The following is a 27,247-nucleotide window of genomic DNA, read 5'->3' as shown; positions in this document are numbered from 1 at the left end:
TCAATAGACCAAACCCTCGTGATTTTATAAGAAGATTAGCGCGCGCAGGTCAAAACCTCCGCTTTCGGACAACGGTGTCGCTTTCGGACACGCTGGCGTAGCTCATTCAAATTTTAATTTTTCGCCAAGAATTTTTTTCACAGAATCCTCTATCATAGAGCTTTCGAACGCAGTAAAGCTTTAGCAAAATGGTCAAGTCTGTCGCCTGCTAAAAATCGACGAACGTACCGACATCGCACCTCGGTTTTCGGACACCAGTTATTCCGTTTGCAAAGGCCAAATCCGTTTCTAAAACACTACTCCGAATTTTCTGTAAGGTATTTGAGTCGAATTTCAACAACCGATTGAAAACGAGTAACTTTGCTAAGCAATTGGGCGGTTTAGTGCCGCAAAATGCATTTCTCAAGTTTCCTTTAGTAGCAATAAAACTAAAAATAGCAACGAAAATACCCAAACTGGTACAGAAGCAAGCGGTGCGAAGAAAAGTCACCCTAAAACTTCATTTTAATAAAAAAGTATGCAGTTTGTTCAAACCTTATCGTAGTGTCTGTTTATGGTATATTGCCAAGAGCGCATGATCAGGCTAGGTCAAGCTGCGTTTAATATTTTATTAATTTGCGTTCTAAGAATTTTAGTTTGAGTGCTCCTATATAAAGATCAAATTTCAGATTCTTGGTATCACACTCTGGCTGTGATACCTTCATGAAAGTCGATTTTGCGAAAAATGTACTTGCTCTACTTAGGGAGAGCACTCCAGAGGCAGATACTGTAAAAAGGCGTACTTTTACTGAATGTTTCCGACGTTGCCATTAATATCAGAACGGCAAATGAATTTGGCGTAAAGTACTCTATGCGACAGATTTTTTCAATAAAACGAAGTTTTAGGGTGACTTTTTCTTCGCACCGCTTGCTTCTGTACCAGTTTGGGTATTTTCGTTGCTATTTTTAGTTTTATTGCTACTAAAGCAAACTTGAGAAATGCATTTTGCGGCACTAAACCGCCCAATTGCTTAGCAAAGTTACTCGTTTTCGATCGGCTTTTGAAATTCGACTCAAATACCTTACAGAAAATTCAGAGTAGTGTTTTAGAAACGGATTTGGCCTTTGCAAACGGAATAACTGGTGTCCGAAAACCGAGGTGCGATGTCGGTACGTTCGTCGATTTTTAGCAGGCGACAGACTTGACCATTTTGCTAAAGCTTTACTGCGTTCGAAAGCTCTATGATAGAGGATTCTGTGAAAAAAAATTCTTGGCGAAACATTAAAATTTGATTGAGCTACGCCTGCGTGTCCGAAAGCGACACCGTTGTCCGAAAGCGGAGGTTTTGACCTGCGCGCGCTAATCTTCTTATAAAATCACGAGGGTTTGGTCTATTGATTCGCGCTCAAGCACATCTTCCTGGCAGGGATTGGGCTTTAAAATGCGCTATAGGAAGCCAGAATCGGTTGGCTAGATTTGCTGTGCGAGCGTCCGAAATCGCAGAATGTCCGAAAGCCGAGGTCCTACTCTACAACATAGTTATCTCTTCGTTTTGCAATGGCGCAGCAGGCTCTCTGTCCGCAAGGTCTAAGCTACTCGACGACAGATCCCAAAGCGGTCAACTATCTGCACGACGCTTTCGTCGCTATCTTGACGTACAGCGTCGATCCAAGTCCGCACTTGCAGAAAGCTCTAAAACTCGATCCCAACTTCGTCATGGCGCACGTTTGCCGAGTAAGAACGACTTGTGGGACTTGCTATAGGCGTGAATACGCCATAAACTCGCCTCTCCTTCCAGACATTTCTTCTTCTGACCGTTGGCAGCCTCACTACAGACCCAAACGGTAGGAGAGACGTCGTCTTTGTCGCTCGCTCACCTGTCGAAAAACTTCATTCTCTAGTGCAAGAATCGGCGAAAGTGATCGATCGTCGCGATCGAAACGATCTCGCGTGGAGAGAAAAGCGACACGTCGAGGCGATAGAGCGCAAATTGGTCAACGACGAAAGGGATGCCATTGACATATGGGAAGACATCCTTCTAAAGTTTCCAACAGGTAAAAAAATTATCTCGGTGTACAGCGCAGCGATTCCAGCCGCGCCAACGTTGTTAGGCTGACTCATAAGGAATGGCAGAAAACATGTTGTCCTATACCGGTGGTCTCAGGTATACCTGTGATCACAGGTGTACCTGTCAGACTCATAAAGAAATTGCTGAAAACGAGTTCTTCTACGCCCTCTTTAATTTGTTCTCATTGTCTAGACATTTTTGCCATTCGATGCGTCAATGATTGCTACTTCTTCATCGGGGATTCGGTGAACGTACGAGACAGCATGGCTCGAATCCTACCAGCGTGGAACGAGTCCATGACCTACTATTCTCACATTCTTGGCATGTGAGTCTTATGTACTTATAAGGGAAGACCACTCTAGATGCATACGTATTTATTGAATTGTTTCTTTAGGTATGCTTTCGGACTGGAGGAATCGGGTTTGAGGAGCAAAGCCAAGGAGACAGCCGAACGCGCTCTCGCGCTCAATCCCGACTTGCCTTGGGCTATTCACGCTCTCGGTCACGTCTACAACGAGTTGTATTCGCCCGAGGAAGGAATCGACGTGCTGATCAAGTGGAAGAAGCATTGGGAAGACGGAGGATTGAGTGGTCATCTGACGTGGCATCTCGGTCTCTTTCGTCTCGGTAAGAGACTGAGCGAGACACGTCGAAAATGTTCTCGTTATACTATGCATACTCTAGATGCCGGAGATCTAAAGGGAGCTCTTCGAGAGTACGACGACGTCTTGGTCAATGGGGCGACCGACGTCTTCGGCTTCGTCGGTGCCGTCTCTCTTTTGTGGCGTATTGAGGTCAGTTTTTATGAACTAATAATTGAATACAGTACGACATTTCATTATTTTTGCGTGTGCTGTACAGTGCACTGGCTTTGACGTTGGCGAAGAACGTTGGACTGTATTACAAGAACAACTGAAGGAGTATTCCAATAAGCATTCAATGGCCTGGTAAGTCGGCTTATTTAATAAATAAGTGAGTATATTTCAGACTGTTTTGGTTAGGTACGATGCTCACATAATGATGGCGTTTGCTTGTCGAGGCGCAAAGGACCGTGCGGCGAGGCTTCTTCTGGGACGAAATCTCTTGCAGGTACCCTAGGTTGTCCGTCGTTCTAGAAATAACCTTATTTTGCAATCATCTATTTAGTCGTTGAAAGAGTACGGAGGATCGGCGAAGACTCACAATGCGTGGGTCACAAACGAGGTTAGAAAAGATACTCTTCAAATAGTATTTATCTCTTTCATCTTTTTGTTCTTTAGGTTGGAATTCCTTTGTGTGAAGCACTTCTTGCTTTTGGAAACGAAGAGTACGATAAGGTGCGTGTCTTTCAGCTTTGATGTCTCACTTGGCATTTGTTTACATACATATCTCTAGGCTGTTTCTTTGATTGTCCCTATTCGGTACAAATGCCATGCCCTCGGCTGGAGCGTGGCGCAGAGACACATCATTGCAGTCACTCTTATTCGAGCCGCAATACAAGCAAAGAATTTCTCCTTAGCTCGAGCCTTGCTCTCAGAAATGAAGGTAACGTTTTCCTTGATGGCTTGCACAAATCTTTGTCTATGCATTACATATGTGCAGGAGCTTCGGCCAAATCACAAGGCGACCGCGCGCTTGTACCTGCAAGTGACAACTGAGAGTGTGTTGTAGGTATGGGCAATTATTTTAGGGACACGAAATCGATTATGTCAATACTTTTTATTTCGTCAAGATCACGGGACTACTGCCGTAAGCATTTGAACAGCAATGAATGGAGCGAAATGTTTCCAGGTACGCTCTCATTCCGTAGTCTAGATGCATTGAGTAACGTTCTTGGTCGTTCTCCTTCGTCACGAAGTCGCGTAGAGCGTAGTTTCGACGTAATCCTTCGAAACTCCGCTAACGGAGATCTCGAAAGCGTCGAGAGAACGCTTTTACAGCAAATTTGCTTTGCTTTTGCTTCGCTCGCATAATACGCGTGCGTCTCGAGCGAAAAAAGAACCCCAATTAGGCCCAAGCGTGACGAGGCCTCGATCGGGGGCTCCCCCTTTCATTTCGCTAAGCTAGGCCTCTATAAGGTGAACTATAGTTGGAGCTGTAGTTTGAGTCCGTTAGAGAAGCTGTAGTATAGCTCATGATTCCTATATCGTAGGGGAGCTGCACTGCAAAAAGACGTATCACGTTCATTTGAAAATCGGTAAGATTGAATTTTAGCGAACCTTGGACCCGAAATTAGCCATGCACCTACATAATGCAGATGTCTCTTTGAGGAAGAATAATTCCTCTATTTTCTATTTTTTTTCCAACGTTTGATTTGGTTACCCTGTTAGGGCATTTCGGAAATAGGCGCCATAGTGCGCTTATTTCCGAAATTCGGTGACTAATTTGTCGAGATGTATTTAGACGATTTTTTCTTGTGAGCCTGGGAAACGTCTTTCCGATGTCCTCATTCACCTCCGGGCCCCGAGGTGACTAAATGAAACAGGCCCAACTCTGAGCCAAGAGGTTAACGAGGCTCCAGTTTGCAGGGGAGAAAGCACGGCCCTACTCTTGGTAGTATGAGTGATAAACTACTATCCCCACTTGGGCAAGACGCGGTGGGTGACAATAGCGGTCCACCTGTGCCTTGGTATATAAAGGCACCCCCGGGACAGAGGGTCGCTGTCCCCCCGACGGGGGCTTGGGTGAAAGCCCCCTCACCTTCGAGACGCCGAGAGGACGTTCATTTTTTCTTTTGCGTTATTTCCGGGTTATTTCCGGGTTTTTATTTAATAAAAAACATACGCCATCCTACAACATGTGCATCGCGAGGGCAGTTTAGCTGTGGGATCTTGCCCAGGATCCCGGAGTGAGCAGTTTCTCGGGTCGTTGCTCAGGACCCTGGGCGCGCGCGCGCGCGACGTACACCACGCGAATTCTACTTGCAAGCGCGCTATCTACGTACTCATGCTAAATCCAGTTTCAAAAAACGTTCTTTCTTCTCTGGCGACGAGAGATGCTTATTCCCAGACACAGGCTGAAAAAAAACACAGTGGAGAACTTGAGCGTGCGTTCTCTTACAAGTGGAGCATTCCAATGAGCAATTGGGCATCAGCGTGCACACCCCAATCTTTTTGCTTCATCTTCAGGCACGAAATGATCAGCTTGACAGTGACGCTTGTGCGCTAGTACATCTACAAGTCGTCTGACAAAATAAAAGACACAGAGTGAGCGATAAATGAACTGTTTCGTACCATGTTTGACTCGACGACAATGAATTGACTTAGTCAGTGGGCAGCAAAGACTGACTGCAATGACGCGTACACAGCTCATTTGTAGTGCTTGTCTAAATTTAGTCACAGTTTGCCTTGGAGATCCCCGACATCGCCACTTTTCTTACCTCACCAAAGCCTCTTTTCCCAAGTTGACCGACCAACTTCCTAGGCATACGAAACGATATGTATTACATAACGTTTTGGGGTCAAAAGTACATCATCTTCTCTTCGATTGCAGCCTTCCCACTGTCAGCTGCGTATCAAGTTATACGAAGTCGGGGATTCTACCTCGGCGGACCCTCCACATTAGTCACGCGACTTTCTGATAAGATTTGCAGCAGACCGTGTGCTCTTGCGGCTTCAGTTAAACTAGTGACGCTATCGACAGTCCGATAAACGCCAACAGAGAGGCTTGTTCTACGTATCGCTTACGCGTACGTACGCGCCCTGCAGCATGCACCGCTGTACTTCGTCGTACCTATTCAATTTGCTTCAATTTGCTTGCGTACGCCATCAGTATACCGAGCCTCTTTGTTGACGGTGGTTGCGGGTATACTATACCAACCGGGAGATAAAACTTGTATCTCCTTATTAGCAGTGTGTGCAAGGGAGGCTATTTGAGACTCCTTCGCACACACGCCAACGCGTTTCCTAGACGTAGAAAGCGGAGAAGTACTTACCGGAACGTCGTCATCTGTTGAGTCGATAAAGGACGGCGCCAACGGTAGAAGCAAACACTTTCGATAGCGATACACCGCGATGAACTTGTTTGCTCTGACTTGTGCGTTAGCGCTTGCCGCAGAAAGCTGCGTCTCTGCTATAGCCTGCAACGAAAAACAGTAGAATCTTGGAATTGAGAACAGCGACGTCATGCAAGAACCTACTTCGTTTCTGCAGCGAAAAACCGAGCGACGTCTACTGGATTCAACCGCCCGGTGCCAAGGCACCGTTTCGAGTGAGCACATTGTCTGAATGCGCCCGGTATGGTTTCCTGCACAGTTGAACCGTGCGTAGGCTTACTGTGACATGGAGAATGTGGGAGGAGGGTGGATGTTCCTCTACGCATACAAGCATCGCGGAGGAGATAACTTTCCTCTTGTGACAGAGCTTCCAACTGATCCGGACGGCTATTCTCATCAGATGCTGAATGCATACGAAATTTCGCCTGGGTTTGCTCAATCTAAATTTTTCTACTGCTCTTTCTTACTTGGTGGTGTACTTTTAGCTGGGCTCAGGAATTGCGTTTCTATTGCAAGACGAGCAACCACAATAGGGTCATTCACTTTACAACTAGAAACAGAAATATTGTTAAAACGGCATACGACGGTAGAAAGCATTTTGGCCTTCGTGATTGGAAGTAAGACCAATCATTTTGGGCAATTTTGTTTGTTGGTGATGGAACGTTTAGGAATGGGTATTCTGATGATCATAGCGGCCACTTGCCTAAAGCTACCGAAAACCTCTGGGCCACGCACCAGATAAACCCTGGATTTACCGATTTTCCATTTTGGAAATGGGGAACCTATCACTGGGGTATTGCACCGTCATTCCGCAAAGGCAGATTCGAATGCGATGATCATGCAGGCACCAACAGGCACCACACACTTCATCGCGTTTGGGTACGAGAATAGAGACTACAGATAATTCATTTTCAGTACTCGACTTATTTGTATATGATACATTTTGCCTCTCTAACATTTAAAATTCTTACCTCACAGAAAGCCTCGTTTCCTTATTGCGTTGATAAGGGTGTGCGAAGATTAGGCACGTATTCCACATTCTGGCTGTGTCTCGCCGAGTCCCTTCATCTGCCAAACATACAAAACCTTATATAACCAACTGACAGTGAGAAGACTGTAATTGAAAAGCAGTTACATATTGTTAGGATTCGCTGGCGGACCCCAAAACGTTCATGAACTTTGCGTAGTTACTCTATCGTATTGCGTGCCTACGCAAACAGCCTAAGGTTGCGGGTATGGTAGTCTGCTCCCCCTCACACACACACACACCAACGTGTTTCTAAACTTACGCAAGTCCCGCACTTACACCAAAAGCCGGAATGTCGTATTCTGTTGACTGCATAAAGGACACGCGCCGCCAGTACAAGCGAACAATATCTTAAAAGGATGACATCGTTTGCTCTGACGTGTCTGTTGGTGCTTGCCGCAGAAAGCTGGGTCTTCGCTGGAGTCTGCAACGAACCAAACCTCGGAACAAGAAACAATCCAGCGACGTCATGCAAGAACCTACTTCGTTTCAGCAGCCCAAGACCTAGTGCCGTCTACTGGATTCAACCGCTCGGTGCCCAGACACCGTTTCAAGTGAGCACATCGACTCTGAATGCCGGCGCGGTTTTGTTTACCAGCTGTGCGTATCTGCGTAGGCCTACTGTGACATGGAGAATGTGGGAGGAGGATGGATGCTGCTCTACGCATACAAGCATCGCGGAGGAGATAGCTTTCCTCTCGTGAGGGCACTTCCAACTGATCCGGACGGCTATTCTCATCAGCTTCTAAACGCATATGGAATTTCTCCTGGGTTTGCTCAACTCAATCTTTGTTAGTGCGAGTTTTACCTGGTATGTTCTTTCAGCTGGGCTCAGGAGTTGCGGTTCTATTGCAAGACGAGCAACCACAATAGGGTCATTCACTTCACAACTAGAAACCGGAAAATTATCGAAACAGCCTACGACGGTAGATTGCATTTCGGCGTTGATGATTGGACGTAAGACTAAAGTCATTTTGACAATTTTCGTTTGGTGATGGAAAGTTTAGTGGTGGATATTCTACCCAAGACGGTCACAGTGGTCATTTGCCTAAAGCCACCAGTCACGTGTATCACACCCTTCAGATTGCCCATGGATTTACCTATTTTCCATTTTGGGAATGGAGAACCTATCACTGGGGTATTTCACCAGCGAACGGCAGGTTTGAATGCGATGACTTCCCAGACAACTACAAGCACCACACACTTCATCGCGTTTGGGTCCGAGAATAGAGACTATAATACCGTTCACAGAGACTTCGTTTTGAATACTTTTAGTAGAGATGGGGATGCTGCATGGTGTCTCTTTTTGTCACTCAAACCATAGACGATTCTTACATCTGTATCCTCAAACGTGCCTACGAAACTTGCATGCTGTTTAGACGCCGTTGGACTTTTCGTGACGCTATATATAGTAGTCTAATAGGCCTACCTGAAATTCCGACGCCGACATCGGCCACGCTGACGTCGTCGACGTTAATTGACGCCCTCTAGAGCGAGAAAGTCGAGATCCGAGCCGTGCGCTCGTCAATCGATGACGAGTCCTCGTCAATCGATGACGAGTCCTCGTCAAACGACGCCGGACCCACCCTAACCGGCGATGTCTGTTTCGTTTGGAATTTTCAGCACTATGATTGCCGTCTCTTGTGCGATACTTTAGCCAATAACCATTGAAGACCAAAGGCCTCGCTAAGACGCCTTTCGTAAAAATAGACGAAATGTGAATCGCGACGTTTACCGAAACTTAACGTGAAATAAAGGCTAATTTGATGGACCGGAAGTTTACACCCGGTAACTTTCTACTGCATTCGTACCGCCTCAAATTCTAAAACGTAGTCCCGATACTACAATGCAGGGCTAACTAAGCTTTACCTTTGTATATTTGCGCTCGAACCAGTAGGGTAGTACAGTGACTGCCTGAAGCGACTTACCTTCGCAGCAAGTTGAAAGGGGCGGAAGCTTATCAGTAGATAAACCCCGACAAACGTACGTATTGACGTATCTTTGCATCTCCTCCATTTCAGAGTGCATACTGTAGCAGACACTTTAGGTGACTTTCCTTCGTTCGCATGACGGGGGCGACACGTACGCACAGCCACCACCCGTATTTGTTGACAGGATAAAACCGTCGGACCGTCGTAGAGTAGTCTCACTCTGAGCATACTGCAGCAGTGAAACGATGAATCTCCTTGCTCTGACGTGTGCGTTTGTGCTTGCGGCCGACAGCTGCGTCTTTGCTGGACCCTGCAACGAACCGGACCTCGGAACTAAGAACAATCCAGCGACGTCATGCAAGAACCTACTTCGTTTCAGCAGCCCAAGACCTAGCGCTGTCTACTGGATTCAACCGCCCGGTGCCCAGACACCGTTTCAAGTGAGGAGGACATCGACTCCGAATGCCGAACGCGGTTTTGTTAACAGCTGTGTGCATAGGCCTACTGTGACATGGAGAATGCGGGAGGGGGATGGATGCTGCTCTACGCATACAAACATCGCGGAGGAGATAGCTTTCCTCTCGTGACGGCGCTCCCAACTGATCCTGACGGCTATTCTCATCAGCTTCTAAACGCATATGGAATTTCTTCTGGGTTTGCTCAATTTTTGTACCGCTTGTTCTTACTTGGTTATGTTTTTTAGCTGGGCTCAGGAGTTGCGTTTCTATTGCAAGACGAGCAACCACAACAGGGTCATTCACTTTACGACTAAAAACAGGAATATTATTAAAACAGCATACGACGGCAAAAAGCATTTCGGCATTGGTGATTGGACGTAAGACCAAGTCATTTTAGCAATTTTCTTTTTGGTAAGGAAATATTTAGCGGTGGATATTCTACCCAAGATGACCACAGCGGTTACCTGCCTAAAGCTACCACTAACCTCTGGGCCACCCAGCAGACTACCCCTGGATTTACCGATTTTCCATTCTATAAAGGGGGAACCTATCACTGGGGTATTGCACCGGCGAGCAGCAGCGGCAGGTTTGAATGCGATGATTACCCAGACAACTACAAGCAAAGCACGATTCATCGCATTTGGGTCCGAGAATAGAGACTATAAATGACGTGAACAAACAGTTCGCTTGAATGTTCGTCTGATTTTGGGAATGTGTGTCTATGTTCTGTCTTGAGGATTACCCAAATTCCTCACTCGTACCTGGACTACCTCTTACCTCAACCTCTTTCTCAACTTCGTCAGTCTTTCGCTGATATTGAACTTGAAAGATCATGACTGCCAGACGGACAAACAGACTTGTTCATGTTCTCTCCTCTTTTCAAAGATGGCCCTCTTATTCTACATGTAACTGGCAAAACGCATGTAAAACTTTACGGAAGCAACATTTCTTACCAGTCCAACTGCACCAGTAATTCATACAGGCCGTAAGTGATAAAGACGCAGTGTTTTTTACTGTATCAAAACGTGCTTGAGATCCTTTAGAAGTAAAACTAAAATTTCCGTCACGCGTGACTCAGAATATTTCTTCAGCGTTCCACACGCGTAAAAGCTTATCTAATCGTTGAGCTTCAGTATTCATAAATATCGCAAAGTAACAGCGAAAATCGTTTTTATAGAGCAGACAGACAACTGTTCATCTGCACGTGCCGGCAATACACTGATATGTATGTATCCGATCAGCAAAACGATTCAGGCTTGCGAAAAATTGATGTCGCGAAAGGCTAAGGAGCTAGTATCTACAGTACCACTAAGCGCTGTGACATGCAGTTAGCATTCACCGGTAGAGTTGCCCAAAACATTCGGAAGTTTTACAGAGTTGGGGGATTCTACCTTTTGAAGAGGCTGCTCGCTGCTCGCTTCGCCCAACTCGTCGGGCAAACCCCCCTTACGTTCACGTTTACGCCGTTTTCTGATGATCTGCGTCGTCGATGGAAAGAAGATCTCTCTCACTCCGTAAACAAGAAGTCTAGAGGAGACGGAGGGAAGTGCTCGTTATCTGTAGGAAGAAGATGTGCGATGTGTACCTCGGCAGTAATGCGATGACTGGCGTAAGTACTATGCATAGCCAAAAGGCGCTCGTTCCTATTGTATGCTCCATTACCCAGTAGGCGTTGTCCTGACCGGGAAAGCAGCAAATTGCGTTGTAGGAAAGAGCCCAGACGAAATAGACGACCAGACTGCCCCACACGAAAAAATGATGAACCCAAGTCTGTAGAAAAGAGAATGTGATGCGAGATAAATCAATATATTGTTATCTGCACCCACCCAGTAGTGCATCTCCAACATAAGATGGATTGTCACCGTTATGATGCAGGCCGTATTCAGCGTCGTACCGAATTCGAGTCGTCCAACGTGACTGTCAGCGTAGATCTAGAAAGTTCGATCAGAAATGACTGTAGATCATATCAAGGCAGCATACCAAATAAGATACGAAGAACATCACTAGACTCTGCCACAGAGCGTCTATTATTTGCAGCCAAAAGAGCTGCTGAGTGTATTTCTGAAGAAAAAGCGTCGCCAAAGCAGACACCACTACAAATGCGAAACGCCTACCTTGCCCTGACGCCCGTCGTTGTACAGATTGGGATTGGCCTCGAGTGCGTCAGCCTTTATGTCTTGATCCAAAATAGCAACAACGATGATCGGCGTGCTCGTGAATATAAGATTATAGAAAAATAAGTAGAACTGCTCGATGCACACCGACGCCGACCAGCCGTTAAAAAGTTGGTACCAAAACAGCAAAAAAACGTACACCTAAAGAAAATAATTAATTAAAACCCTTCCCACCACACGCGAAGGCGTCAACTCACCGCATTTTTATACATCATATAGAGAATGAGTCGCACGAGCCGATCATAGCTCCAGTGACCATGCACGAAGAGAAGACGTTTCAGATAGCGAAAGCGTCTCAAGGTGAAATCGCTCGCCATAACGGCTTGCATGCCTTCGTTGCCTAAAGACGCCGCAAAACTGAAAAAAAAACCCGACGTCATAGTCTCGCTACTACCTGAAATTCCGACGCCGACGTCCGCCGTCTGGATCATGCTGACGTCATTGGCTCCGTCACCGATGGCGAGACTTTGTACGCGTTCGTGCTCCTTCGCCATACGAACGACGGCGGCTTTTTGAATGGGCGCCGTGCGACAACAGATGACGGAATGACATCGACGCGCTAGAGCGAGAAAGTCGTTCTTGAGCTTCGAATCGAAGACGAAGTCGAGCGTCCGTCCGTCGATGACGAGTCCTCGTCGAACGACGCCGTTTCCGTCGTCTCTTGCCAGCTGTTCGTTTCGAATTCTCAACAGACTTCGACAGTCGTCCTGACAAGGGAGGGGTAGTAAACAGCTGGGAGCTCACTCTGAGACATTACCATCGACTCGGCGTTCACTTTTATCAGTTCCATGGTGCTATCGAACAATCGGCTCGAATAAGCGACGTTGATTGCCGTCTCCTGCGCGTTACTTCTCAGCAAAACGAACGCATCCCCGTTCCCCCCTCTCTGTTTTTACCTGTTTGTCGCCGGTGAGAACCCAGACGACGATTCCGGCGTCTCGAAGCGCCTGAATTGTTTCCGGCACGCCGTCCTGAAGCCGATCCTCGACGCCCGTCGCGCCCATCAACTCCAGATCGCGTTCGATTCGACGCGCCGACTCGCCGAGCAAATCGTCCCGATTGACCAACGCCTTTTCGGCCGTCTCGTGATCGGCAAGCCACCGTTCATACTCAGCATCACTGAGAACCTAAAGAACGAACAGTCAATGATAGAGTGTCGTCATATAAGACATATATACTCTCACTGACCCTTTTCGCCATGCACAGAGTCCTTAGTCCCTGTCGCGCAAACGAGCCGACGTGCCTTTCCGTTACTTCGACTAACGGTTCGCTTGCTATCATACGAAGTTACTCTACTAGTCGTTTCGTTGGATAGATATTTTCTCACCTCCACCGCCGCGATACAAGTCGGCTCTGAGCAGTCCGTACATCACAGCGTCGGCTCCCTTGCAGTAGAGCACGATCTCTCGACGAATCGGATCGCGTACGATCACCGACATGCGTTTGCGTTCGCTATCGAACGGCAGGACGTGCAGGAGCGGATAAGCGACCGTTCGATCGCAACCCCCCGGCAATTGGACGGCGATCGAGTCGGCGCGACGCGACTTGAGACCGACGCCGTACGCTTTCGCCGCCTGCACGAGAGCCGCCTCGTCGGGACTTTCGGCCTCGTAGAGAAGAGCGCGATCGCCGCCGCGTCGATCGGCGACGTCGTCGACGAAGGCGTCCGGCGACAGATCCTCCGTCACTTTGCGCTCGGCGACGACGACCGTATTGCAGATAGCCATGAGAAGAAAGAACTCCAGTTCCTTGGCTATCGTTCGGCTATCGTTGCATTGTTCGCCTTGTCTAGCAAGGATACTTTCCAAGGAGGAATCAACCTCGACAGCTTCCTAATAAAAAAAAAATAAGAGACATACGGTGTATGCTAAACGGTTAGCAGTTCTGAAACTAATTCATCAAGGCCCAGAGGCGATGATAACAAATACAGTGCAAGCAGCCCCTTAGTTACCGTAAACGCGACCTCCTAAGCGCTCAAAATTTCCCCCAAACAACGACTGATCGCAAACAGCTATTATTTCATATAATCGCTTACTGGCTGCAACGCGGGTGGGCTGGAACATCGCGTCGGAACGTCCGAATCGTCAACGTCATCATTTCCAGCCGAGACACCTATGAAGAAGACGCAGACGATAACAGTTCTGCTGAGATAAGCGAGTCCAGGTGTACAAACTCGCCCACCCCCCTCCTCCAGGCCCCACGGCGGCGGACTTACTCCCCACGGGCGATCCGTACGATATTCCCCCTATCGAACACGTTCGAAACACCATTCGGTTTTCCGTCAGCGTGCCCGTCTTGTCGCTGAAGACGTACTCGATTTGGCCGAGATCTTCGTTGATGTTGAGCGCGCGACATTTCGCCGGCGTGTCCGATTTGGCGTGGTAGAGCTCGATGTCGTTCTGAATGAAGAAGACCTGACCGAGTTTGACGATTTCGACGGAGACGTAGAGAGAAATGGGAATGATGATCTGAAAACACAGAAGAAATGATACGTGTATCACTACTATAGATCCAATCTCATCATATATATATTATATATACATATATATGCTGTTCTTACTTGGAATACTATAACGAAGGTCCAGAAACGGAGAAAGGCGTCGTAGGAGGGCGACTCTTCTATGGGCAAATAAGCTTTGTGATCTCGGGTATGGCTCAGCCACACGCTGTCTCCTATGTCATTAGGAGAATTGTTATTAGAGTGCGTGCAGTCGCGGGGTCTCGGTCGGATTACCTATAGCCCCAATGACGCATAATACGAGAAGAATGACAATGCATCGTAAAACGTCCTTGTTCATCGCTTTCTCCATTTTGCTTCGTTTGTAGCGAGGACCGCTGTTGTTCATCATCGACTTGGTGTCGTGACCTACGTCCCAGAAAATGTGACTATTTTTTTTTCGTTTCCGCGTTTTGTTCTCTTCCGACCGGCGTATATGACGAGACCGATGACCGTTTCCGTGTTGCGCACGACGCATCCGCGCAGTAGAAGATGACTGGAGTTGAGAGAAACGTGCGTGCCGTCATTGTGTGTTCTAGAGGAGGAAACAGGGAATATAAGTACAAGGATTTTTTCGTTCAGCAAACGGAAAAAAACAGGACCGTCAACGCAGACAAGATTTGAGAGAGCCTCTAGGCGAAACGAAGACGGGGATAACGTCTCTTTGTTTGAAAAGAGGCGCATTTGATTAATGTCACTCCAACGCCAAAATTTGACGTCATCACCCGCCGCCTTTGGCTCCTCACGGAGAGGGGAGAAAAACTTACAAGTAGCCATTGAATTGGTATATGCTGCTGTTCGGCTCTTCGCATTTCACCTGAATATCTAATCCAGGTACGTTGACTTCGCTCTTCTATGTGAGACAGCGGTAAAAACAGCAAAAGCGCATACCTTCTTCTCTTCCACGTACCTGGCCGTGAAATCCCTTAGGACAACGTCTCTGCTTCAAGTTCGTTTCCCCGTCGAGATTCGCCGTTTCGATGTGACACAGCCCATTGGACTCGCTCGACCAGAGAATGAGCAGATCGGCGGGAATGATGTCGTTGCATTCCAACTTGACGACGTCGCCGACGCGAATGTCAGCCCAACGCTTATTAGTGTACTCTTCAAGAACCCTACGTGTAAAACAGTTACAGTGTCAAGTGTGTGAAGAGGTCACTCTATTCTTATACTTGCCAAAATAAACTCTACGCCTATAGCGTCTTCATACGCCGTTTTAGAGTATGTACAGTATAAGTAGTGTACGTATGTGCGTCACCATCATCATCATCATCTGTCTATTTGTTTTCGTTTTGTCGCCGAACTTCCTCCTACATCTCACCTGTCAAAAACTCTACCGGTTCTTCGATTCACTTCGCGATCCGACGCGTATCGACGTCGATCTTCGATTATGTCCTTCAGCGCCGTGACGCTGAGAACGAAGAGGAGAGGCAACATGGCGACTTCTCTGCCGAAAGCGTTGATTTGCGGCACGAAATTGAGCACGACGATGAAGAGAAAGTAGAAATTCGCTAGTCGGTGAAACTGTTCGAAGAGATTCTTTGGAAGAAACGTGAGAATAGTATATTTTGTCGTGCTAATCGCGTTCGAAGGGTAGATGGCGTTTCCGAGACGCTTTTCCTCGGCGAAACTCGCCGTCACGACGCGTCTACTTCCTTCGCCGTCCATAGATTGCGTCGTGCCGTATGATTTCCTTTGCTTTGGCTGCATTTCGGTCATTTTCCCTATGGTAGCGCGAGCGAGCGCCTGCGCCAAAGCACGTGCCTTTGCACGTGGCCTTTATTTTCAGTATTTGCACGAGCCTAAAAATCGCGGAAATGAAATTACGTCTCGTATATTGTCTAGACCCAGTAGATACTGAAGAAAGCGCTCGAAACCGAGACCGAAGCCACCGTGGGGCATGGCACCAAATTTGGCCATATCCAAATACCTAAACATAGGCGAGTGTACAAGGACAGCCTTATTACCACATGAAAAACGCACCAGTCATAATCTGTATCAATTCCTTTCCTAAAGAAAAAATTCCCTGAAGATTTTTTTAAAAATACGATGTGCAAGTCTATTCACTTTCTCATTCTATATGAAAGATTTTCTAATCTCTCTTCTCGTACGCTTCCACCGACGAGTTCTCCTACTCCAGGAACTAAAAGGTCAACAGCAGCCGCCTGAAAAAAAAACAATAGTTTGTCTCGTTCATTTTTAATTTCATTTTTACCGTATTATCTCCGTTGTCACGTGCGTAAAATGGTTTTAGTTCAATAGGAAAGTCGGTGACGAAGACGGGCGTGTTATTGCAGTAACGAACGATAAACCTTTCGTGTTCACTTTGTAAATCACATCCCCACTGTAGAAAAGAGCTCAATGCAGAAACACTAACACACATTGTGACTTGCCTTGGGTTCGAATTCAAACGTTTCGTTGCTGCTCTCAAGAATTCGAATTGCTTCAGTGTAGGAAATTCTAAAATAAATGACTCCAACAATAGACTCAATAGTGAATTAGTAAATACCTTAGATACGGCTTTTCTATAGCTGACTCCAAATGAACCTGGAAGAAGACACAGTCACTCATGACACTACACATGCTGAGGAAATAGTTACCAGCGACTTATTTTCTCCTTGAGACGAGTAGTCACTGACAAAATAAACATCTGCCTCGCACTTTGACAAGCAAGATTTGAGAGTACACTTGAGGCAATTTTCAATGAACTAGAGAAACAACTGCATGTAAATACACTTCCGGTCACTCCTTTCTAACATTCGTCAAGTTTTCCATGCTATCCAGTCGACACGACTCGGGTTCGAGCATCCAAAATTCAGCCAAATGACGTCGCGTGTGCGACTTCTCGGCTCGAAACGTCGGCCCGAACGTATACACGCTTCCTAACCCACTAGACAACAGCCTCCTCCTGATATCACAGTAACAACAGCTACTCTAACCAAGCTAGCAGCTCCGCGTGCAATTGTCCAGACCCGGTCAGAAAAACGGGAGTACCAAAGAAATGCGACCGTCGATCGGACGACGCTTCGAAGTACGACTGAGGCTAAAAGAAAGACGCCTAATGAATCAATAAATTCCACAGGTGACAAAAAGTACGCACTTCGACTTGAAAAAGATCGCCCAATTCTTCGCAGTCGTTCGTCGTAAGTACAGGCGTGTGGACTTGAATGTAGCCCGATTCCTACCTGTGACGTCTAAATGGCGGCACTCGACTCTCCCTTTCTCTGCTGACCTGCAGGAAGGCGTGAAGAGCGACTGAGGCGGCGTTCTTTGCTCGTAGTACAGACGAAAAGAAACTCGTTCGCGACTTCAAATGCGGATGCTGTCGTATGTAGTCGAGTGAATGACGTCGTTTCGCTTTGAAAGGATATTCCTGCGGCAAGATAATTTATTTCTATATAGAATTCTTGTTGCAGTGCCTTGGGATTGCATTGTCCTAAGACGGTAATTTCGTCTGCTTTGAGTTCGACCAATTGACCTCTATGAAAACTCGGCGTCAGATTTCCGCCAATTCGAACCGATGTCCCAATACACAAATTGTCGACGCTTGGGGGGAGGACCAAAGATATTTAATTATTAATTTAGACGTCACTAATTTTTAATTTAATTAATTAAAATACTATAGTATCAACTTACTTTAAATTTTCGCCAGCGATCACCTGCAAGCTTCGTAGTGTCGATCCGTCGTTAACATCGACGAAGGCAATTTCTTTCTGACGACGAATCGATCGAATCCACCCCTAGGAGCGAAGATACCTCGAGATAGCGCCAAATATTCGCATTTTACCCACTTGAACGACGACTCGAGATTCCGATGGTTCGACTGTCTCGCTGATGCGTTTGAACGACAGCGAGCGTCGAAAAGAAACGAGGAATCGAGAACGCATCCTTCGCGATCGCAACGTGCGCTAATCCTTTCCGCATTCGAAAGTCCCCCCTGCTGACGTCACTCGCATCATCATCTTCATGTGACCGAACGAACCGAAAACGCGTGATCTTCAGCCGACGCTCATTTCGCCATGTCTCGAATCGTTCAAGTGCGCGAAGTGCGCGGCCCGTCGCGAAATCAATCGCCGAGCGTCACGTACAAGGTGATCATACTCGGAAACTCGGGCGTCGGCAAGACGTGCATGACGTGCGCGTTCGGCGACGGCGCATTTCCGCAAATCGAGCCCGAAACGACGATCGGGGTCGATTTCAAGGAAAAAACCCTGAAAATCGACGGAGATATAGTGAACGTACGTGCGCTACACTACAGCCCCCCCCCCCCCCCCCCCCCCCCCCTCCTTCACTTAGAGAAGACGTTTCTATAGCTTCAGCTTTGGGACACCGCCGGTCAAGAACGCTTTCGTCAGAGCATGACGTCACGTTACTATCGCGACGTCCACGCCGTTCTTCTCGTATATGACGTCACGAATCGGCATTCCTTTCACAATTTACGCGTCTGGTTGACTGAGTATTATAATCACAGTCCGTCGGGAAGCGCACTTCTATTTCTCGTCGGCAATAAGAACGATTTGAAGGCGAGACGCGTCGTCGAGCAGCGCAGCGGTCAGGGCTTCGCCGAGGCGCACGATTTCACCTATTTCTGGGAGACGTCGGTCAAGGAGAAGCAGGACGAAGTGAATCATATTTTCTATATGATGGCGGCAATGCTGAAGAAGATGCCGCGCGAATTGTTGGATCAATACTCGCATCGGAGCGGCGACGACGACGTGATCATTGATGATCAGGACATGACGACTAAGGCGGATGCCAATAAGAGATGCTGCAGTTCCACGTGACGATGGATGAGTAGGAACGATATTTAATTATATTCGATAGCGATGTACTAAAAATAAAATGAAACGATGAGAAATTATATGCTAAGTGGGTCACGTGCGTTACCTCAGCGTTGCCACGTCGATCGACGTGGCGGGAGTCTTAGACGTATATAAGTAAGACGGCGAGTTCTGTTTCTCACAAGCAGAAGGACCACTCTACGGTGCAATGAATTACGATTACGATTTTCTCTTCAAGATCGTTCTGATCGGCGACGCGGGCGTGGGCAAGACGTCCCTCTTGCGTCGATTCACCGACGACGTTTTCACCAGCGACGGGCCGACGATCGGCGTCGACTTCTCGATTAAAACGCTAGAAATCGACGGCAAAACGGTCAAAGTAATAAGTTCCCCCATTGCCTACCTTGAAAAATGATCGATTGAATTTGAATTCAGCTTCAAGTGTGGGACACCGCCGGCCAGGAGCGCTTCCGCACGATCACCCAGAGCTATTATCGCAGCGCTCAGGCCATCGTCGTCGTCTACGACGTCACCAATCGCGCGTCGTTTGCCAGCGTGCCGACGTGGATCGGCGAAGTCGAACAGTACGCCTGCGACGGCGTTCTAAAGACGCTCGTCGGAAATAAGAGCGATCGAGTCGACGAACAGCGAGTCGTCTCGCACGCCGACGGGCGAGCCGTCGCCGATCGATACGACATGACGTTCGTCGAGACGTCGGCGAGGACGTCGACGAACGTCGTCGTCGCCTTCGAAGAGTTGACGCGAGAGCTGTGCAAGAAGCACAAGGAGGACGGGGGTCTCAAGCAATACGCTCTCGCAGGTCCACGCTGGGGAACCAGTCAGCCCGTCAATACTACTACTACATGCTGTCGAGTTTCGTGATACATGTAGTATATAATAAAAACTCTAGTAGTAAAAATTTCATTTAGCGGGGATAAACATTTAATTTTATTAATAATATTAGGGTATCTTTCGCCTACCGGTCGGTGCGAACGACGTCGCCTTCGGCGTATGTCCCACCAAACTTACGCGTTGTCTCTGGGTCGTAAAAGGCGTGCTTGTACAAATGGGCCCTTCTTTGGCGTCGGGCGACTTCACGGGAGACCAAAATTCGCGCATGAACGTCGAGCTTGACAGCTGATCGATCCAGGAACAATTCAACGCCGATTCGCGATCAGCAGACGTCGTTGCCGTTGTCATCGTCGTCAAGGCGATCAAAATATCCTCGTCACTTAAGCTCGGATCGTCGAGTGACGGGACAACGGGTGGTGGGAGAGGAGGAGGAGAGACGAGCTCAATAGTCGATGTCTGGGGCGGATGCCAAGTGGAGCAGAGAAACGCCAGCGACGGATCTTGAATAGAAGACAATTCCTTTGGAAATGACGTCTCCTCCCCCTCCTTCATCGACGGTTCGAGCAATCGAGTCAGAGGGGAAAAATCCGGACTGTCCGGTAGAACCGTCGTGCAAACGAGACGATCGGCTCCAGTGCACTTCAAAAGTCCGTCTGGCGAGGAAAAATCACCGTGAAACAAAAAGACGAACCAAGAGCCAATCAGAAGCGATTCGAGAGTCGACTTCAGTTTCGAAGGAGACAATTTCAACTTCCAAACGTAGTGACTGCGAAACGACGTTCCCCAATTTCGTCGTACGATACGTGAACGACTGTTTTTTTACCTTACGAATGTATTGGGATCGACTCCCACGATTTTTTCCGCGCCTCGACCGGCGATCGACGCGTTTGCGACGTTTTCGGCGCGATCGACGATTTTCACGCGCAAATAGTAGCGATAATCGGCCCTCGAGGCTTTCATTGTTCCCATACACGCGTTGCAGGCGAGAAACGAGTCTCTAGTAGAGAGATATGTAGGCGACAGGACAGAGGTTCGAGAATTCGGCATTACGGGTCGTATAGATCGCTTCCGGGCACTATTCGATTCGTTTCGGATGGAACTAAGACTTTGGTATGACAGAGCGAGCAGCACGGATAACAGAATCGCTCTCCGACGGACAAAATCTTAGCGAAAGACATTTGAAGCAGCGCGATGACGCCCGGATTGCGACGTACGCTACTTCCGATCCCTATGGAAACCGTCGATGGATACAAGTAGCGAAGACGAGCTCGAGCAGCTAAAGAAGCGATGCGAAACGGGCGACGGCAATGCGATATTTCAATTCGGCTACTATCACTTTCTGCGCGAGGAGTACGACGACGCTTTGCCACTGTTTACGCGCGCTGCAGATATGGGATCTCATCAAGCTCTCTACCAACTTGCAGTCATGTATTACGACGGACTCGGCGTCGAAGCGGATCCAGCAAAGGGCGTGGAGATAATGACGAACATAGCTCGTAGCACGAACAAACGCACTCAGCATCTCGTTCCGAGCGCTCAGTATCACGTAGGGAAGGCCTACTTTGAAGGACACGGCGTCAAACAGTCTGATTCGGCCGCTTTCGATTGGTTTCTAGCCGCCGCACGTGATGGCGAAGCGTCGGGTAGCGTACGCGCTCAATCGACGCTCGGTCTTTTATATTCGCGCAAGGACTTTTTGGATTTGCGCGCCGCATTCAAGTGGCATCGCTTTGCCGCTCGAAACGGAAGTCTCGAATCGCTCGGCGCATTGGGAGTCATGTACGATAGCGGACACGGAACTAGAGCGGATCCTGAGCGCGCGTTAAACTGCCTCAAAGAGGCCGCCGAACGGGGCAACGTGTACGCGGCCGCGTCGCTTGCCGCGCAGTATTATCGCAAGAAGTTCTATAACAAAGCCGTCGAAATAGCGACGCGCATTGCAAATCTCGAAGCGGCGGACGTCGACGACGTCGCCGCGCGAACGGAATGCGAGCCGTCCTACGTACGAAAGGGAATCGCGATCGCCTGCTTCTATTTGAGTCGATGCTATCACGTGGGTCAGGGCGTCGACGTATCCGCGGAACACGCGCGAATGCTGTGCGCGAAAGCCGTCGAATTCGATTCGGCGCTCGTGGCGCGTTTGCACGAAGAGATAACGGTGGGTCTTTAGCTGGGGTCGTTAGGGCGTGTTTTGTATGCTAAATGCATGTGCTGGGCTACCTATCTCCTAAATAAACCCACGCGCGCTTGTCTATTTCGTTCGACGGCGGTTTTGGGGAGCTTCTTATCGCGGGCTGCACGCCCGCGGCGAAGGGGAACTAAAGAACAAGGGGGCCGGGCTAAACTCGAAAGGAACTTACATTAGCATTTTGAGTGGCGTGCAGCACGTCGGAAGCCTTAGGGTCTCCGCTTTGTGCGAACGTGAATCTGAATGCGATAAAAGATTCGATTTGAGCTACTCAACTGAAAAATAAAAATTAGCTGCAGACTGAAAAGAAGAGTTGGTTCGTAGGTGCGCGCGCGGGCGCGGTGTAACCAAACCGCGCGGGCGCGGACGAGAGTGATCAGCAGTGATGCACGACTTGATGTAGCGCGGGAAAATTCCCGGGCTGCGCGTACGAGGCCGGAAACTGATCGCTGCCTCCAGACACCCGAAATCGCGGAGCGGTGTGATAGGCATAGGGCGTCGTCGCAACGCCGCTGAATCCGACTTGCCAATCGCAGGGCAACGGCCGTTTCGTCGCTTCGGGGGCCGCATCGGCGACGACGACGTCGATGCCGAGTTCCTGGCTGAGATGAGAGATGTAATTGATGGCGTAGCGCAGCGTGCGAATTTTCGACAATTTCGTATCGGGCGGTATAAAGGGAAGCGAATTCTTCAGCGTCTTGAACGCCTCGTTAATCGAATGCATGCGATCGCGCTCGCGATCGTTCGCCGAGCCGGCGCTCGTCGCCGTCAGCGACGACATCGATCCGCGTCGTTCGGCACGCTTCGCCTTGCGCTTCGACGAGCCTCGCGAGGCCGTCGCGTCGATCGACGTGTCCGTTCTCGGGGAAAGCGATCCGCTATCGCTACCGCTTCCGTTCAGGTTGTTCGCGTGACGTCCACCACTCATATCGCGTCCAAGCGTTCGTTTCGATTTTCGCTCCTAACTCCGGCGCTCGGCGGCAGAGACTGTTTACGGGTAATGAGAGGACCAAATCTAAATGCGCGGCTCGCCCGGAAGTGGCCCGTGTGCGCGAGTGGGCGTATCTCCACTTCAGCTTGCATATCAAAGAATTCTCGACATTCTACGGCTTCGCATGAGATCCCACTTTCCCACGCTCGTGGTCGCGGAATGTCTAACGTCGAGGTGCGTGATTCTAATTTCGCCTTCGTGCAAGCTGGAGCCAAGGCAAACTTTGGTCGCGCTCACACATTTCGTTCCATCGGGGGGCGGAAGAAAACTGCGCATGCCTTGGCGGCGCGAGGCGTGGACACCTGCGCGAGAACGCGCTCCCCGTGTCGAGACGCACGCCGCCGCGCACTTACGAACCACTTGAAACCGCTTACTAAAACAAGTCCGTCAACTTCCGCGAACGAGCCTCCCTCCCCCGACCGCAGACGATCTCCGCACCTGGTCGCGTCCCCATTCCTTTCGAATTTAGGAGCGGAGGACACCTATTTCCGTTTTACGGTCGGGACTGTCAATACAGCTGGGACGGTGACGTCCGCCCAGCGATTCCGGACCCCATGCTAGCGGCCACCCCCTGCACGGCGTTATCAGGCAGTAGGAGCCACGCCGAGAACCAATTAGAGGTCGAAAAGACGGAATGGCAGGCCCATCTGGCCGCTGGAATTATTAACGCGCGCACCGAGTACTAGTAGTGTTCGCTGAGAAAAGACTCTCGGAGTGCTCGGGGAGAGATTTTTCTCAGCTCCCTGAACGACTTCATTCTATGTGTGCCCTTGACAAATGCATCTCGGAGGGGAATCGAATGTATTGAATTCCCCTCTCCTAAATAGCACACCGCAAATAGGAAATTGTTGACCTCGACATCTACTGAGGTGGAAGGTAGACCAATTAGAGCATTAGACTGGCGCCTCGACTGTTTGGGTTTCCCGGAAGGCGTAGACTCCAATTCCATTGAAAAACAAACGATTTAGCAAAATAGCCAGACAGGTCAAGGCAGCAGAATCACGGGGAAGTTGCTTAGACTGGAGGTCATTCCTCAAGAGACACCGTCTATATCCCGAGCGCAAATACGGTCACTACGTGTAGTTAGCAAGGTGTCCAACGCACTAAACTCCATCAAAATGAACGATTGGGGTAGAAAAAAATAAAAGGCGCGCGCAGCGGTGACCTAAGTGGACTCTTAGGGCAACGAGACTACAGGGCAGAAATCGTTTGAATTCGAAACGGGCGGATCGACGGAAAAGTCGTCAAAGAGAGCGTAGGCGTATGAGCCGGTACCGAGTGCCGCCCAACCCGATGACGTGACGGGAAAATTTTCCAAGGCGAACGCTTGCACCGCGTTGACGCAGCCCCACGCCGACGCTCCCTGCGTCACACCCGCGCGCCCGCGCGGGCGTATCTCTCTACTCTACGCCCTCGTTTATCAGAGATTCCGCGCGGAGGCTTACCTTCACTTGAAGGCTTAGGGTGATCCACTTGTTCGGCGAGACGCTCACCGGAGCAGCGCCTTGTGCGAGCACGGTCTTTCCATCTAACAGAGGCACACTCACTTCTGCTGCCCCTAAATTATATTTTCCCCAATACTTATGTCGGACGAGACGGCATAGTGGCCGCTTCCCGTCAGCCAAAAGAAGACGCCTTGGGCCTTGGATATCGACACGCCGGCGGACGAGACTCTCGCCGCGACGAAGACGGACTGGTTCGACGATAAGGTCTGTACTTGTACACTGACCGACAAATTGACCCTGAAACACGCGTACTAAACGATGAGAAGCCCTCGATGCTTTAGCGATCAAAAGGACTCATTGGAGCAATTCGATCTTTTTCCTTGTTTTACCAGGTGTGATCGCCAATGATCGTGACCGGTCCATTTGCATTGGGAACCCAAACGATGGGGGGCTCCGTGATCACCTGCAGACGATGAAACAATAAAGTGAGTAGGAGAAGCGAATTTTAGAACATACCTGTCTCAATACTTTGCCAGCTCGACCCGTGATATCATACAATTGAAAGACGCCAGACTGATCCTCGAAATATAGCGGATATTCGCGTGAAGAATTGTACGCTAAGGGGGGTGTGGGGGTGGGAAACAGAGCTTATTATGTCGAGGTACTCGACGCTTGCTTGCTCGCTCACTAAACGCGTCTTTGTATGGAAAAGGAAAAGAGACGTTGGGGTGGTCTTGAGGATAATGGCCCTTTAGCTGTCCTCTTGTTGTACTAAGCGTATACACGCTGTCGACGTCGAGTTCAATGGTGAACTGCCCGTCCGCCGCGACCTAACCGAGAAACGCTGAGTCGATACTCGATAATCGGTGAAGGCTTACCGAAATATCGGCTTGGCGTTGGAATATTGTACTCGGTCCTCCTTGAAAATTCAGGTGGGTAACGTAGAGAGCCAGGTGCACCCCCTTCGCCGCCTTAGAATCACGGTATTATGCGGCGAAGCGGTTCTCGCGTTCGCTTGCATACCAAACTGCCCTTCAGTTGAAACGAGGCATTCTGCGGCTTGACAGTAAATGGGGCGAGTTTCGGTCGGATGCAGATGGAGTGATCATGCGTCTAGAAACAAAGTCAGAGTGCACGCATCTAACCCAGAAGAAGCGGACCATTGTTTCTATGACTAGAGTAAAGTCGTTCGTAGTCGACGACTTCAGTGTCACGTACGTTCCACCGCCGACCAATTCGCCCACGCCCGAGCCGTGGAGAAGATACGACCAGCCGGGAGAGGTAAACTGAGTCGTATGAGCTGTGTCATAAAAAATTCCCATCGTCGATCCTAATTTCGTGCGCCCCCCTCACCTGTCATCCAAATTGGACTCTCGACTTCGTAGTAGCCGCTCCACGGATGAATGGCCGTCATGAGACCGTCGCGAAAAAACGGCGGGCCTTTATAATAAGCAGCCACGAGATTCCAAGCAATGGTACTAAAGAACAAAGCACCATTGTTTAATTAAATCAATTTACTTGAAACCGTGCTTCCTACCAGACCAACACGGTTTCACAATATTACCTAGTCATGTTGCCGTATACGTAGTTCTGATTGATAAGCTGAAAAGGTACTGTTTAGTGTTGAACTCCCCAACGGTGATACGTAATGCTTACCCTAGCCCAACAGCCGCCTCCAGTCAGATCATTGTAAGTGCTATAGTCTTCACTCGCCCACAGCGTCTTGTTCGTTTCCAACGCTTGAGCGGTTGTCTTCGAGCCGGGATAGTGCGCTCTGCAAACAATAAATAAATAAATAAATAAATAATTTATAGAATTATTTTCGTCACCCTATGACGTCAATTGCATTCGCTAGTTCCGAATCTTTGAGAACGTCCGCTGCTATGCCCCAGCCGCCGTCCGCGACGACGATTCTCGTTTCTTCGAAACCGCGAGTGTCCAACTCTTTCCAGAGAGTCTAGGCGAAAATTCTCCTTTGTCCCCTCCAAAGGCTATGAAGTGCTGCAGGTAAGATCACCTTTACGTATGTTGCGTCATAAGGTCTTTCGTTCCAAATCTGAGAAGAATATATATAGTGTACATGTAAATCTTCCATTGTAAGTTTACCCCTATGAAATCAATTGTCAGGTTGTGAGTCTTCTTCGCTCCTTCGACCCAATTGACTATATAGCGAGCCGTCACATTCGGATAAGCGTAAGGATTCTGCCCCTTTCCCATTGACAACTAAAAAACTCTCAATTTACAGGAAAAAACGTTTGTGTCCATATGATTAATACCCAGCCTGGAAATGCCCATGGTAGACCATATAGTTTAATATCAGGATTTCTCTAGAATAAAAAAAGACTCTCTAATAATTCCTTTGTTCCAGCTTCGGTCCTATACCTTCTTTGCTTCGACCATAATGCCCCACTCATAGCCTCGATTGTAGTCCTCGTCGCTTGCGTTTCGCATGTGAGACATTTCCGTGCCCTCTGACAACAAATAATTGCAAGCAACGTCGTACAAGAGAAAATGGGAGCTTCTTGCCTCCGCTTTGGGAATCGCCGCCAATTTCGACTTTGAGAATTTGAAGCGATGCGCCGAAATGGGGTTTGAAGAGGTAGTCCATCATTTCGGACGTTTCGTTGGGCGAGTAGTCGACTAAGAGGCGAGACGTTGCCTGAGAAAAACGCTTTGTTTTGAGCGTTTGGTGTTTTCTTGACGTTTACCCCGCCGCCGCTTATGGCGCCGATTCCGTCAAATTTCTTCCCCAGTCCCTTCGAGTCATCAAGCGTGTACTGTGTCGAACAGAAGCTAAACGAAGCGCATAATAGCAACCCAGCAAGAACGGCTGCCATGCTACCGCACGCTAAGTCGCTCATTAAATCTTCAAACGCATTTCT

At 48.7% G+C, this 27,247-nt stretch overlaps 11 protein-coding genes, 1 long non-coding RNA gene and 1 pseudogene across 22 annotated transcripts; 7 read left to right on the top strand and 6 right to left on the bottom strand.

Annotated features, from left to right (window-relative positions):
- Positions 1 to 1,352: 1,352 nt before the first annotated feature.
- LOC136187142 (tetratricopeptide repeat protein 38-like) lies at positions 1,353 to 3,817 on the top strand. Its single transcript, XM_065974715.1, has 14 exons — positions 1,353 to 1,500; positions 1,550 to 1,714; positions 1,779 to 1,824; positions 1,882 to 2,034; positions 2,241 to 2,373; positions 2,443 to 2,675; positions 2,733 to 2,842; positions 2,910 to 2,995; positions 3,050 to 3,137; positions 3,195 to 3,251; positions 3,308 to 3,364; positions 3,423 to 3,572; positions 3,630 to 3,698; positions 3,760 to 3,817. The coding sequence occupies exons 2-13, from the start codon at positions 1,697 to 1,699 to the stop codon at positions 3,696 to 3,698; spliced, it is 1,200 nt and encodes a 399-aa protein (XP_065830787.1). The 5' UTR covers positions 1,353 to 1,500; positions 1,550 to 1,696; the 3' UTR covers positions 3,760 to 3,817.
- Positions 3,818 to 4,767: 950 nt separating this feature from the next.
- Positions 4,768 to 8,559, bottom strand: LOC136188467 (uncharacterized). Of its 8 annotated transcripts, XR_010670274.1 has the most exons (15): positions 8,478 to 8,559; positions 8,291 to 8,411; positions 8,149 to 8,235; positions 7,857 to 8,096; positions 7,671 to 7,793; positions 7,532 to 7,617; positions 7,157 to 7,472; positions 6,993 to 7,089; positions 6,489 to 6,571; positions 6,302 to 6,424; positions 6,166 to 6,249; positions 5,962 to 6,105; positions 5,760 to 5,836; positions 5,407 to 5,659; positions 4,768 to 5,352 (listed from the first exon to the last, which is right to left on the bottom strand). It is a non-coding gene; the product is annotated as an uncharacterized lncRNA (long non-coding RNA). The 8 variants fall into 8 exon arrangements; XR_010670285.1 differs by having other exon boundaries at positions 4,768 to 5,043; positions 5,088 to 5,352; positions 5,407 to 6,105; XR_010670259.1 differs by having other exon boundaries at positions 5,760 to 6,105.
- On the top strand, positions 6,082 to 6,953 carry LOC136188360 (uncharacterized; annotated as a pseudogene).
- Positions 7,380 to 8,418, top strand: LOC136187964 (uncharacterized). The gene is made up of 4 exons (XM_065975700.1): positions 7,380 to 7,602; positions 7,665 to 7,819; positions 7,874 to 8,005; positions 8,056 to 8,418. The coding sequence occupies exons 1-4, from the start codon at positions 7,408 to 7,410 to the stop codon at positions 8,276 to 8,278; spliced, it is 705 nt and encodes a 234-aa protein (XP_065831772.1). The 5' UTR covers positions 7,380 to 7,407; the 3' UTR covers positions 8,279 to 8,418.
- A 633-nt stretch (positions 8,560 to 9,192) lies between the features above and the next one.
- On the top strand, positions 9,193 to 10,472 carry LOC136187862 (uncharacterized). Its single transcript, XM_065975611.1, has 4 exons — positions 9,193 to 9,419; positions 9,479 to 9,633; positions 9,683 to 9,814; positions 9,865 to 10,472. The coding sequence occupies exons 1-4, from the start codon at positions 9,225 to 9,227 to the stop codon at positions 10,091 to 10,093; spliced, it is 711 nt and encodes a 236-aa protein (XP_065831683.1). The 5' UTR covers positions 9,193 to 9,224; the 3' UTR covers positions 10,094 to 10,472.
- Positions 10,200 to 15,828, bottom strand: LOC136186012 (phospholipid-transporting ATPase VD-like). 3 transcript variants are annotated; one of them, XR_010669657.1, is made up of 20 exons: positions 15,430 to 15,828; positions 15,019 to 15,223; positions 14,876 to 14,961; positions 14,537 to 14,643; positions 14,346 to 14,477; positions 14,172 to 14,284; positions 13,827 to 14,079; positions 13,647 to 13,723; positions 12,939 to 13,443; positions 12,800 to 12,885; positions 12,508 to 12,738; positions 12,369 to 12,449; positions 12,006 to 12,318; positions 11,809 to 11,951; positions 11,552 to 11,752; positions 11,418 to 11,498; positions 11,264 to 11,368; positions 11,023 to 11,207; positions 10,391 to 10,964; positions 10,200 to 10,346 (listed from the first exon to the last, which is right to left on the bottom strand). XR_010669657.1 is itself a non-coding variant. In XM_065973285.1 (19 exons), exons 1-19 carry the CDS (start codon positions 15,825 to 15,827, stop codon positions 10,766 to 10,768), a joined length of 3,501 nt encoding a protein of 1,166 aa, XP_065829357.1. In that variant the 5' UTR covers position 15,828; the 3' UTR covers positions 10,200 to 10,765. The 3 variants fall into 3 exon arrangements, 1 of the variants encoding a protein (XP_065829357.1); XR_010669659.1 differs by having other exon boundaries at positions 10,200 to 10,336; XM_065973285.1 differs by having other exon boundaries at positions 10,200 to 10,964.
- A 41-nt stretch (positions 15,829 to 15,869) lies between these two features.
- LOC136186777 (asparaginyl-tRNA synthetase-like) lies at positions 15,870 to 18,292 on the bottom strand. The gene is made up of 14 exons (XM_065974278.1): positions 17,900 to 18,292; positions 17,745 to 17,848; positions 17,528 to 17,654; positions 17,341 to 17,481; positions 17,209 to 17,289; positions 17,048 to 17,151; positions 16,866 to 16,998; positions 16,709 to 16,816; positions 16,618 to 16,655; positions 16,502 to 16,568; positions 16,324 to 16,452; positions 16,176 to 16,273; positions 16,092 to 16,118; positions 15,870 to 16,038 (listed from the first exon to the last, which is right to left on the bottom strand). The coding sequence occupies exons 1-14, from the start codon at positions 17,993 to 17,995 to the stop codon at positions 15,894 to 15,896; spliced, it is 1,398 nt and encodes a 465-aa protein (XP_065830350.1). The 5' UTR covers positions 17,996 to 18,292; the 3' UTR covers positions 15,870 to 15,893.
- LOC136188046 (uncharacterized) lies at positions 18,042 to 18,969 on the top strand. Of its 2 annotated transcripts, none has more exons than XM_065975800.1 (2): positions 18,042 to 18,346; positions 18,422 to 18,969. In XM_065975800.1, the coding sequence occupies exons 1-2, from the start codon at positions 18,128 to 18,130 to the stop codon at positions 18,890 to 18,892; spliced, it is 690 nt and encodes a 229-aa protein (XP_065831872.1). In that variant the 5' UTR covers positions 18,042 to 18,127; the 3' UTR covers positions 18,893 to 18,969. The 2 variants fall into 2 exon arrangements, with proteins under 2 accessions (XP_065831872.1, XP_065831934.1); XM_065975862.1 differs by having other exon boundaries at positions 18,046 to 18,199.
- Positions 18,970 to 19,074: 105 nt separating this feature from the next.
- On the top strand, positions 19,075 to 19,860 carry LOC136188188 (uncharacterized). Its single transcript, XM_065975941.1, has 2 exons — positions 19,075 to 19,268; positions 19,325 to 19,860. Exons 1-2 carry the CDS (start codon positions 19,098 to 19,100, stop codon positions 19,769 to 19,771), a joined length of 618 nt encoding a protein of 205 aa, XP_065832013.1. The 5' UTR covers positions 19,075 to 19,097; the 3' UTR covers positions 19,772 to 19,860.
- LOC136187782 (uncharacterized) lies at positions 19,777 to 20,911 on the bottom strand. The gene is made up of 3 exons (XM_065975501.1): positions 20,792 to 20,911; positions 20,565 to 20,738; positions 19,777 to 20,507 (listed from the first exon to the last, which is right to left on the bottom strand). Exons 2-3 carry the CDS (start codon positions 20,708 to 20,710, stop codon positions 19,850 to 19,852), a joined length of 804 nt encoding a protein of 267 aa, XP_065831573.1. The 5' UTR covers positions 20,711 to 20,738; positions 20,792 to 20,911; the 3' UTR covers positions 19,777 to 19,849.
- A 68-nt stretch (positions 20,912 to 20,979) lies between these two features.
- LOC136187317 (LRP2-binding protein-like) lies at positions 20,980 to 21,995 on the top strand. Its single transcript, XM_065974928.1, has one exon. The coding sequence runs from the start codon at positions 20,985 to 20,987 to the stop codon at positions 21,909 to 21,911; it is 927 nt and encodes a 308-aa protein (XP_065831000.1). The 5' UTR covers positions 20,980 to 20,984; the 3' UTR covers positions 21,912 to 21,995.
- A 172-nt stretch (positions 21,996 to 22,167) lies between these two features.
- LOC136188269 (transcription factor 21-like) lies at positions 22,168 to 23,856 on the bottom strand. Its single transcript, XM_065976046.1, has one exon. It carries the CDS (start codon positions 22,855 to 22,857, stop codon positions 22,306 to 22,308), a length of 552 nt encoding a protein of 183 aa, XP_065832118.1. The 5' UTR covers positions 22,858 to 23,856; the 3' UTR covers positions 22,168 to 22,305.
- A 142-nt stretch (positions 23,857 to 23,998) lies between these two features.
- LOC136186682 (galactocerebrosidase-like) lies at positions 23,999 to 27,202 on the bottom strand. The gene is made up of 19 exons (XM_065974172.1): positions 27,074 to 27,202; positions 26,892 to 27,024; positions 26,748 to 26,836; positions 26,642 to 26,692; positions 26,472 to 26,588; positions 26,383 to 26,421; positions 26,195 to 26,322; positions 26,022 to 26,139; positions 25,930 to 25,967; positions 25,719 to 25,843; positions 25,526 to 25,665; positions 25,389 to 25,478; positions 25,244 to 25,336; positions 25,054 to 25,195; positions 24,882 to 24,982; positions 24,755 to 24,828; positions 24,502 to 24,662; positions 24,366 to 24,448; positions 23,999 to 24,283 (listed from the first exon to the last, which is right to left on the bottom strand). The coding sequence occupies exons 1-19, from the start codon at positions 27,200 to 27,202 to the stop codon at positions 24,098 to 24,100; spliced, it is 2,037 nt and encodes a 678-aa protein (XP_065830244.1). The 3' UTR covers positions 23,999 to 24,097.
- Between the last annotated feature and the right edge of the window lie 45 nt (positions 27,203 to 27,247).

This window comes from Oscarella lobularis, chromosome 1 (assembly GCF_947507565.1).
Source record: "Oscarella lobularis chromosome 1, ooOscLobu1.1, whole genome shotgun sequence".
In the NCBI taxonomy this organism is placed as follows: Eukaryota; Metazoa; Porifera; class Homoscleromorpha; order Homosclerophorida; family Oscarellidae; genus Oscarella; species Oscarella lobularis.
The sequence above is the reverse complement of the archived record's forward strand: the minus strand, read 5'-3'. Positions and strand labels throughout refer to the sequence as shown.

What these genes read in the sequence shown, in the direction of transcription:
- LOC136187142 (XM_065974715.1), top strand. An exon ending in CCTCACTACAGACCCAAACG is followed by an intron (nt 1,825 to 1,881) that starts GTAGGAGAGACG and finishes TTCATTCTCTAG; the next exon opens with TGCAAGAATCGGCGAAAGTG. An exon ending in TATTCTCACATTCTTGGCAT is followed by an intron (nt 2,374 to 2,442) that starts GTGAGTCTTATG and finishes TTGTTTCTTTAG; the next exon opens with GTATGCTTTCGGACTGGAGG.
- LOC136187964 (XM_065975700.1), top strand. Translation starts at nt 7,408, where the DNA reads ATGACATCGTTTGCTCTGACGTGTCTGTTGGTGCTTGCCGCAGAAAGC. An exon ending in GTGCCCAGACACCGTTTCAA is followed by an intron (nt 7,603 to 7,664) that starts GTGAGCACATCG and finishes GTATCTGCGTAG; the next exon opens with GCCTACTGTGACATGGAGAA. An exon ending in GCATATGGAATTTCTCCTGG is followed by an intron (nt 7,820 to 7,873) that starts GTTTGCTCAACT and finishes ATGTTCTTTCAG; the next exon opens with CTGGGCTCAGGAGTTGCGGT.
- LOC136187862 (XM_065975611.1), top strand. Translation starts at nt 9,225, where the DNA reads ATGAATCTCCTTGCTCTGACGTGTGCGTTTGTGCTTGCGGCCGACAGC. An exon ending in GTGCCCAGACACCGTTTCAA is followed by an intron (nt 9,420 to 9,478) that starts GTGAGGAGGACA and finishes CTGTGTGCATAG; the next exon opens with GCCTACTGTGACATGGAGAA. An exon ending in TTCGGCATTGGTGATTGGAC is followed by an intron (nt 9,815 to 9,864) that starts GTAAGACCAAGT and finishes GGAAATATTTAG; the next exon opens with CGGTGGATATTCTACCCAAG.
- LOC136186012 (XM_065973285.1), bottom strand. Translation starts at nt 15,827, where the DNA reads ATGACCGAAATGCAGCCAAAGCAAAGGAAATCATACGGCACGACGCAA. An exon ending in TTCTCACCGGCGACAAACAG is followed by an intron (nt 12,450 to 12,507) that starts GTAAAAACAGAG and finishes AGTAACGCGCAG; the next exon opens with GAGACGGCAATCAACGTCGC. An exon ending in TGTTCTTCGTATCTTATTTG is followed by an intron (nt 11,369 to 11,417) that starts GTATGCTGCCTT and finishes CGAACTTTCTAG; the next exon opens with ATCTACGCTGACAGTCACGT.
- LOC136186777 (XM_065974278.1), bottom strand. Translation starts at nt 17,995, where the DNA reads ATGCGTTCTCGATTCCTCGTTTCTTTTCGACGCTCGCTGTCGTTCAAA. An exon ending in TAGGACAATGCAATCCCAAG is followed by an intron (nt 17,482 to 17,527) that starts GCACTGCAACAA and finishes ATCTTGCCGCAG; the next exon opens with GAATATCCTTTCAAAGCGAA. An exon ending in GTGACAACGGAGATAATACG is followed by an intron (nt 16,274 to 16,323) that starts GTAAAAATGAAA and finishes TTTTTTTTTCAG; the next exon opens with GCGGCTGCTGTTGACCTTTT.
- LOC136188046 (XM_065975800.1), top strand. Translation starts at nt 18,128, where the DNA reads ATGTCTCGAATCGTTCAAGTGCGCGAAGTGCGCGGCCCGTCGCGAAAT. An exon ending in TCGACGGAGATATAGTGAAC is followed by an intron (nt 18,347 to 18,421) that starts GTACGTGCGCTA and finishes ACGTTTCTATAG; the next exon opens with CTTCAGCTTTGGGACACCGC.
- LOC136188188 (XM_065975941.1), top strand. Translation starts at nt 19,098, where the DNA reads ATGAATTACGATTACGATTTTCTCTTCAAGATCGTTCTGATCGGCGAC. An exon ending in TCGACGGCAAAACGGTCAAA is followed by an intron (nt 19,269 to 19,324) that starts GTAATAAGTTCC and finishes ATTTGAATTCAG; the next exon opens with CTTCAAGTGTGGGACACCGC.
- LOC136187782 (XM_065975501.1), bottom strand. Translation starts at nt 20,710, where the DNA reads ATGGGAACAATGAAAGCCTCGAGGGCCGATTATCGCTACTATTTGCGC. An exon ending in GATCCCAATACATTCGTAAG is followed by an intron (nt 20,508 to 20,564) that starts GTAAAAAAACAG and finishes GTCGTTTCGCAG; the next exon opens with TCACTACGTTTGGAAGTTGA.
- LOC136187317 (XM_065974928.1), top strand. Translation starts at nt 20,985, where the DNA reads ATGGATACAAGTAGCGAAGACGAGCTCGAGCAGCTAAAGAAGCGATGC.
- LOC136188269 (XM_065976046.1), bottom strand. Translation starts at nt 22,857, where the DNA reads ATGAGTGGTGGACGTCACGCGAACAACCTGAACGGAAGCGGTAGCGAT.
- LOC136186682 (XM_065974172.1), bottom strand. Translation starts at nt 27,202, where the DNA reads ATGGCAGCCGTTCTTGCTGGGTTGCTATTATGCGCTTCGTTTAGCTTC. An exon ending in GAGTCCAATTTGGATGACAG is followed by an intron (nt 25,666 to 25,718) that starts GTGAGGGGGGCG and finishes TTTATGACACAG; the next exon opens with CTCATACGACTCAGTTTACC. An exon ending in AACGCCAAGCCGATATTTCG is followed by an intron (nt 25,196 to 25,243) that starts GTAAGCCTTCAC and finishes TTTCTCGGTTAG; the next exon opens with GTCGCGGCGGACGGGCAGTT.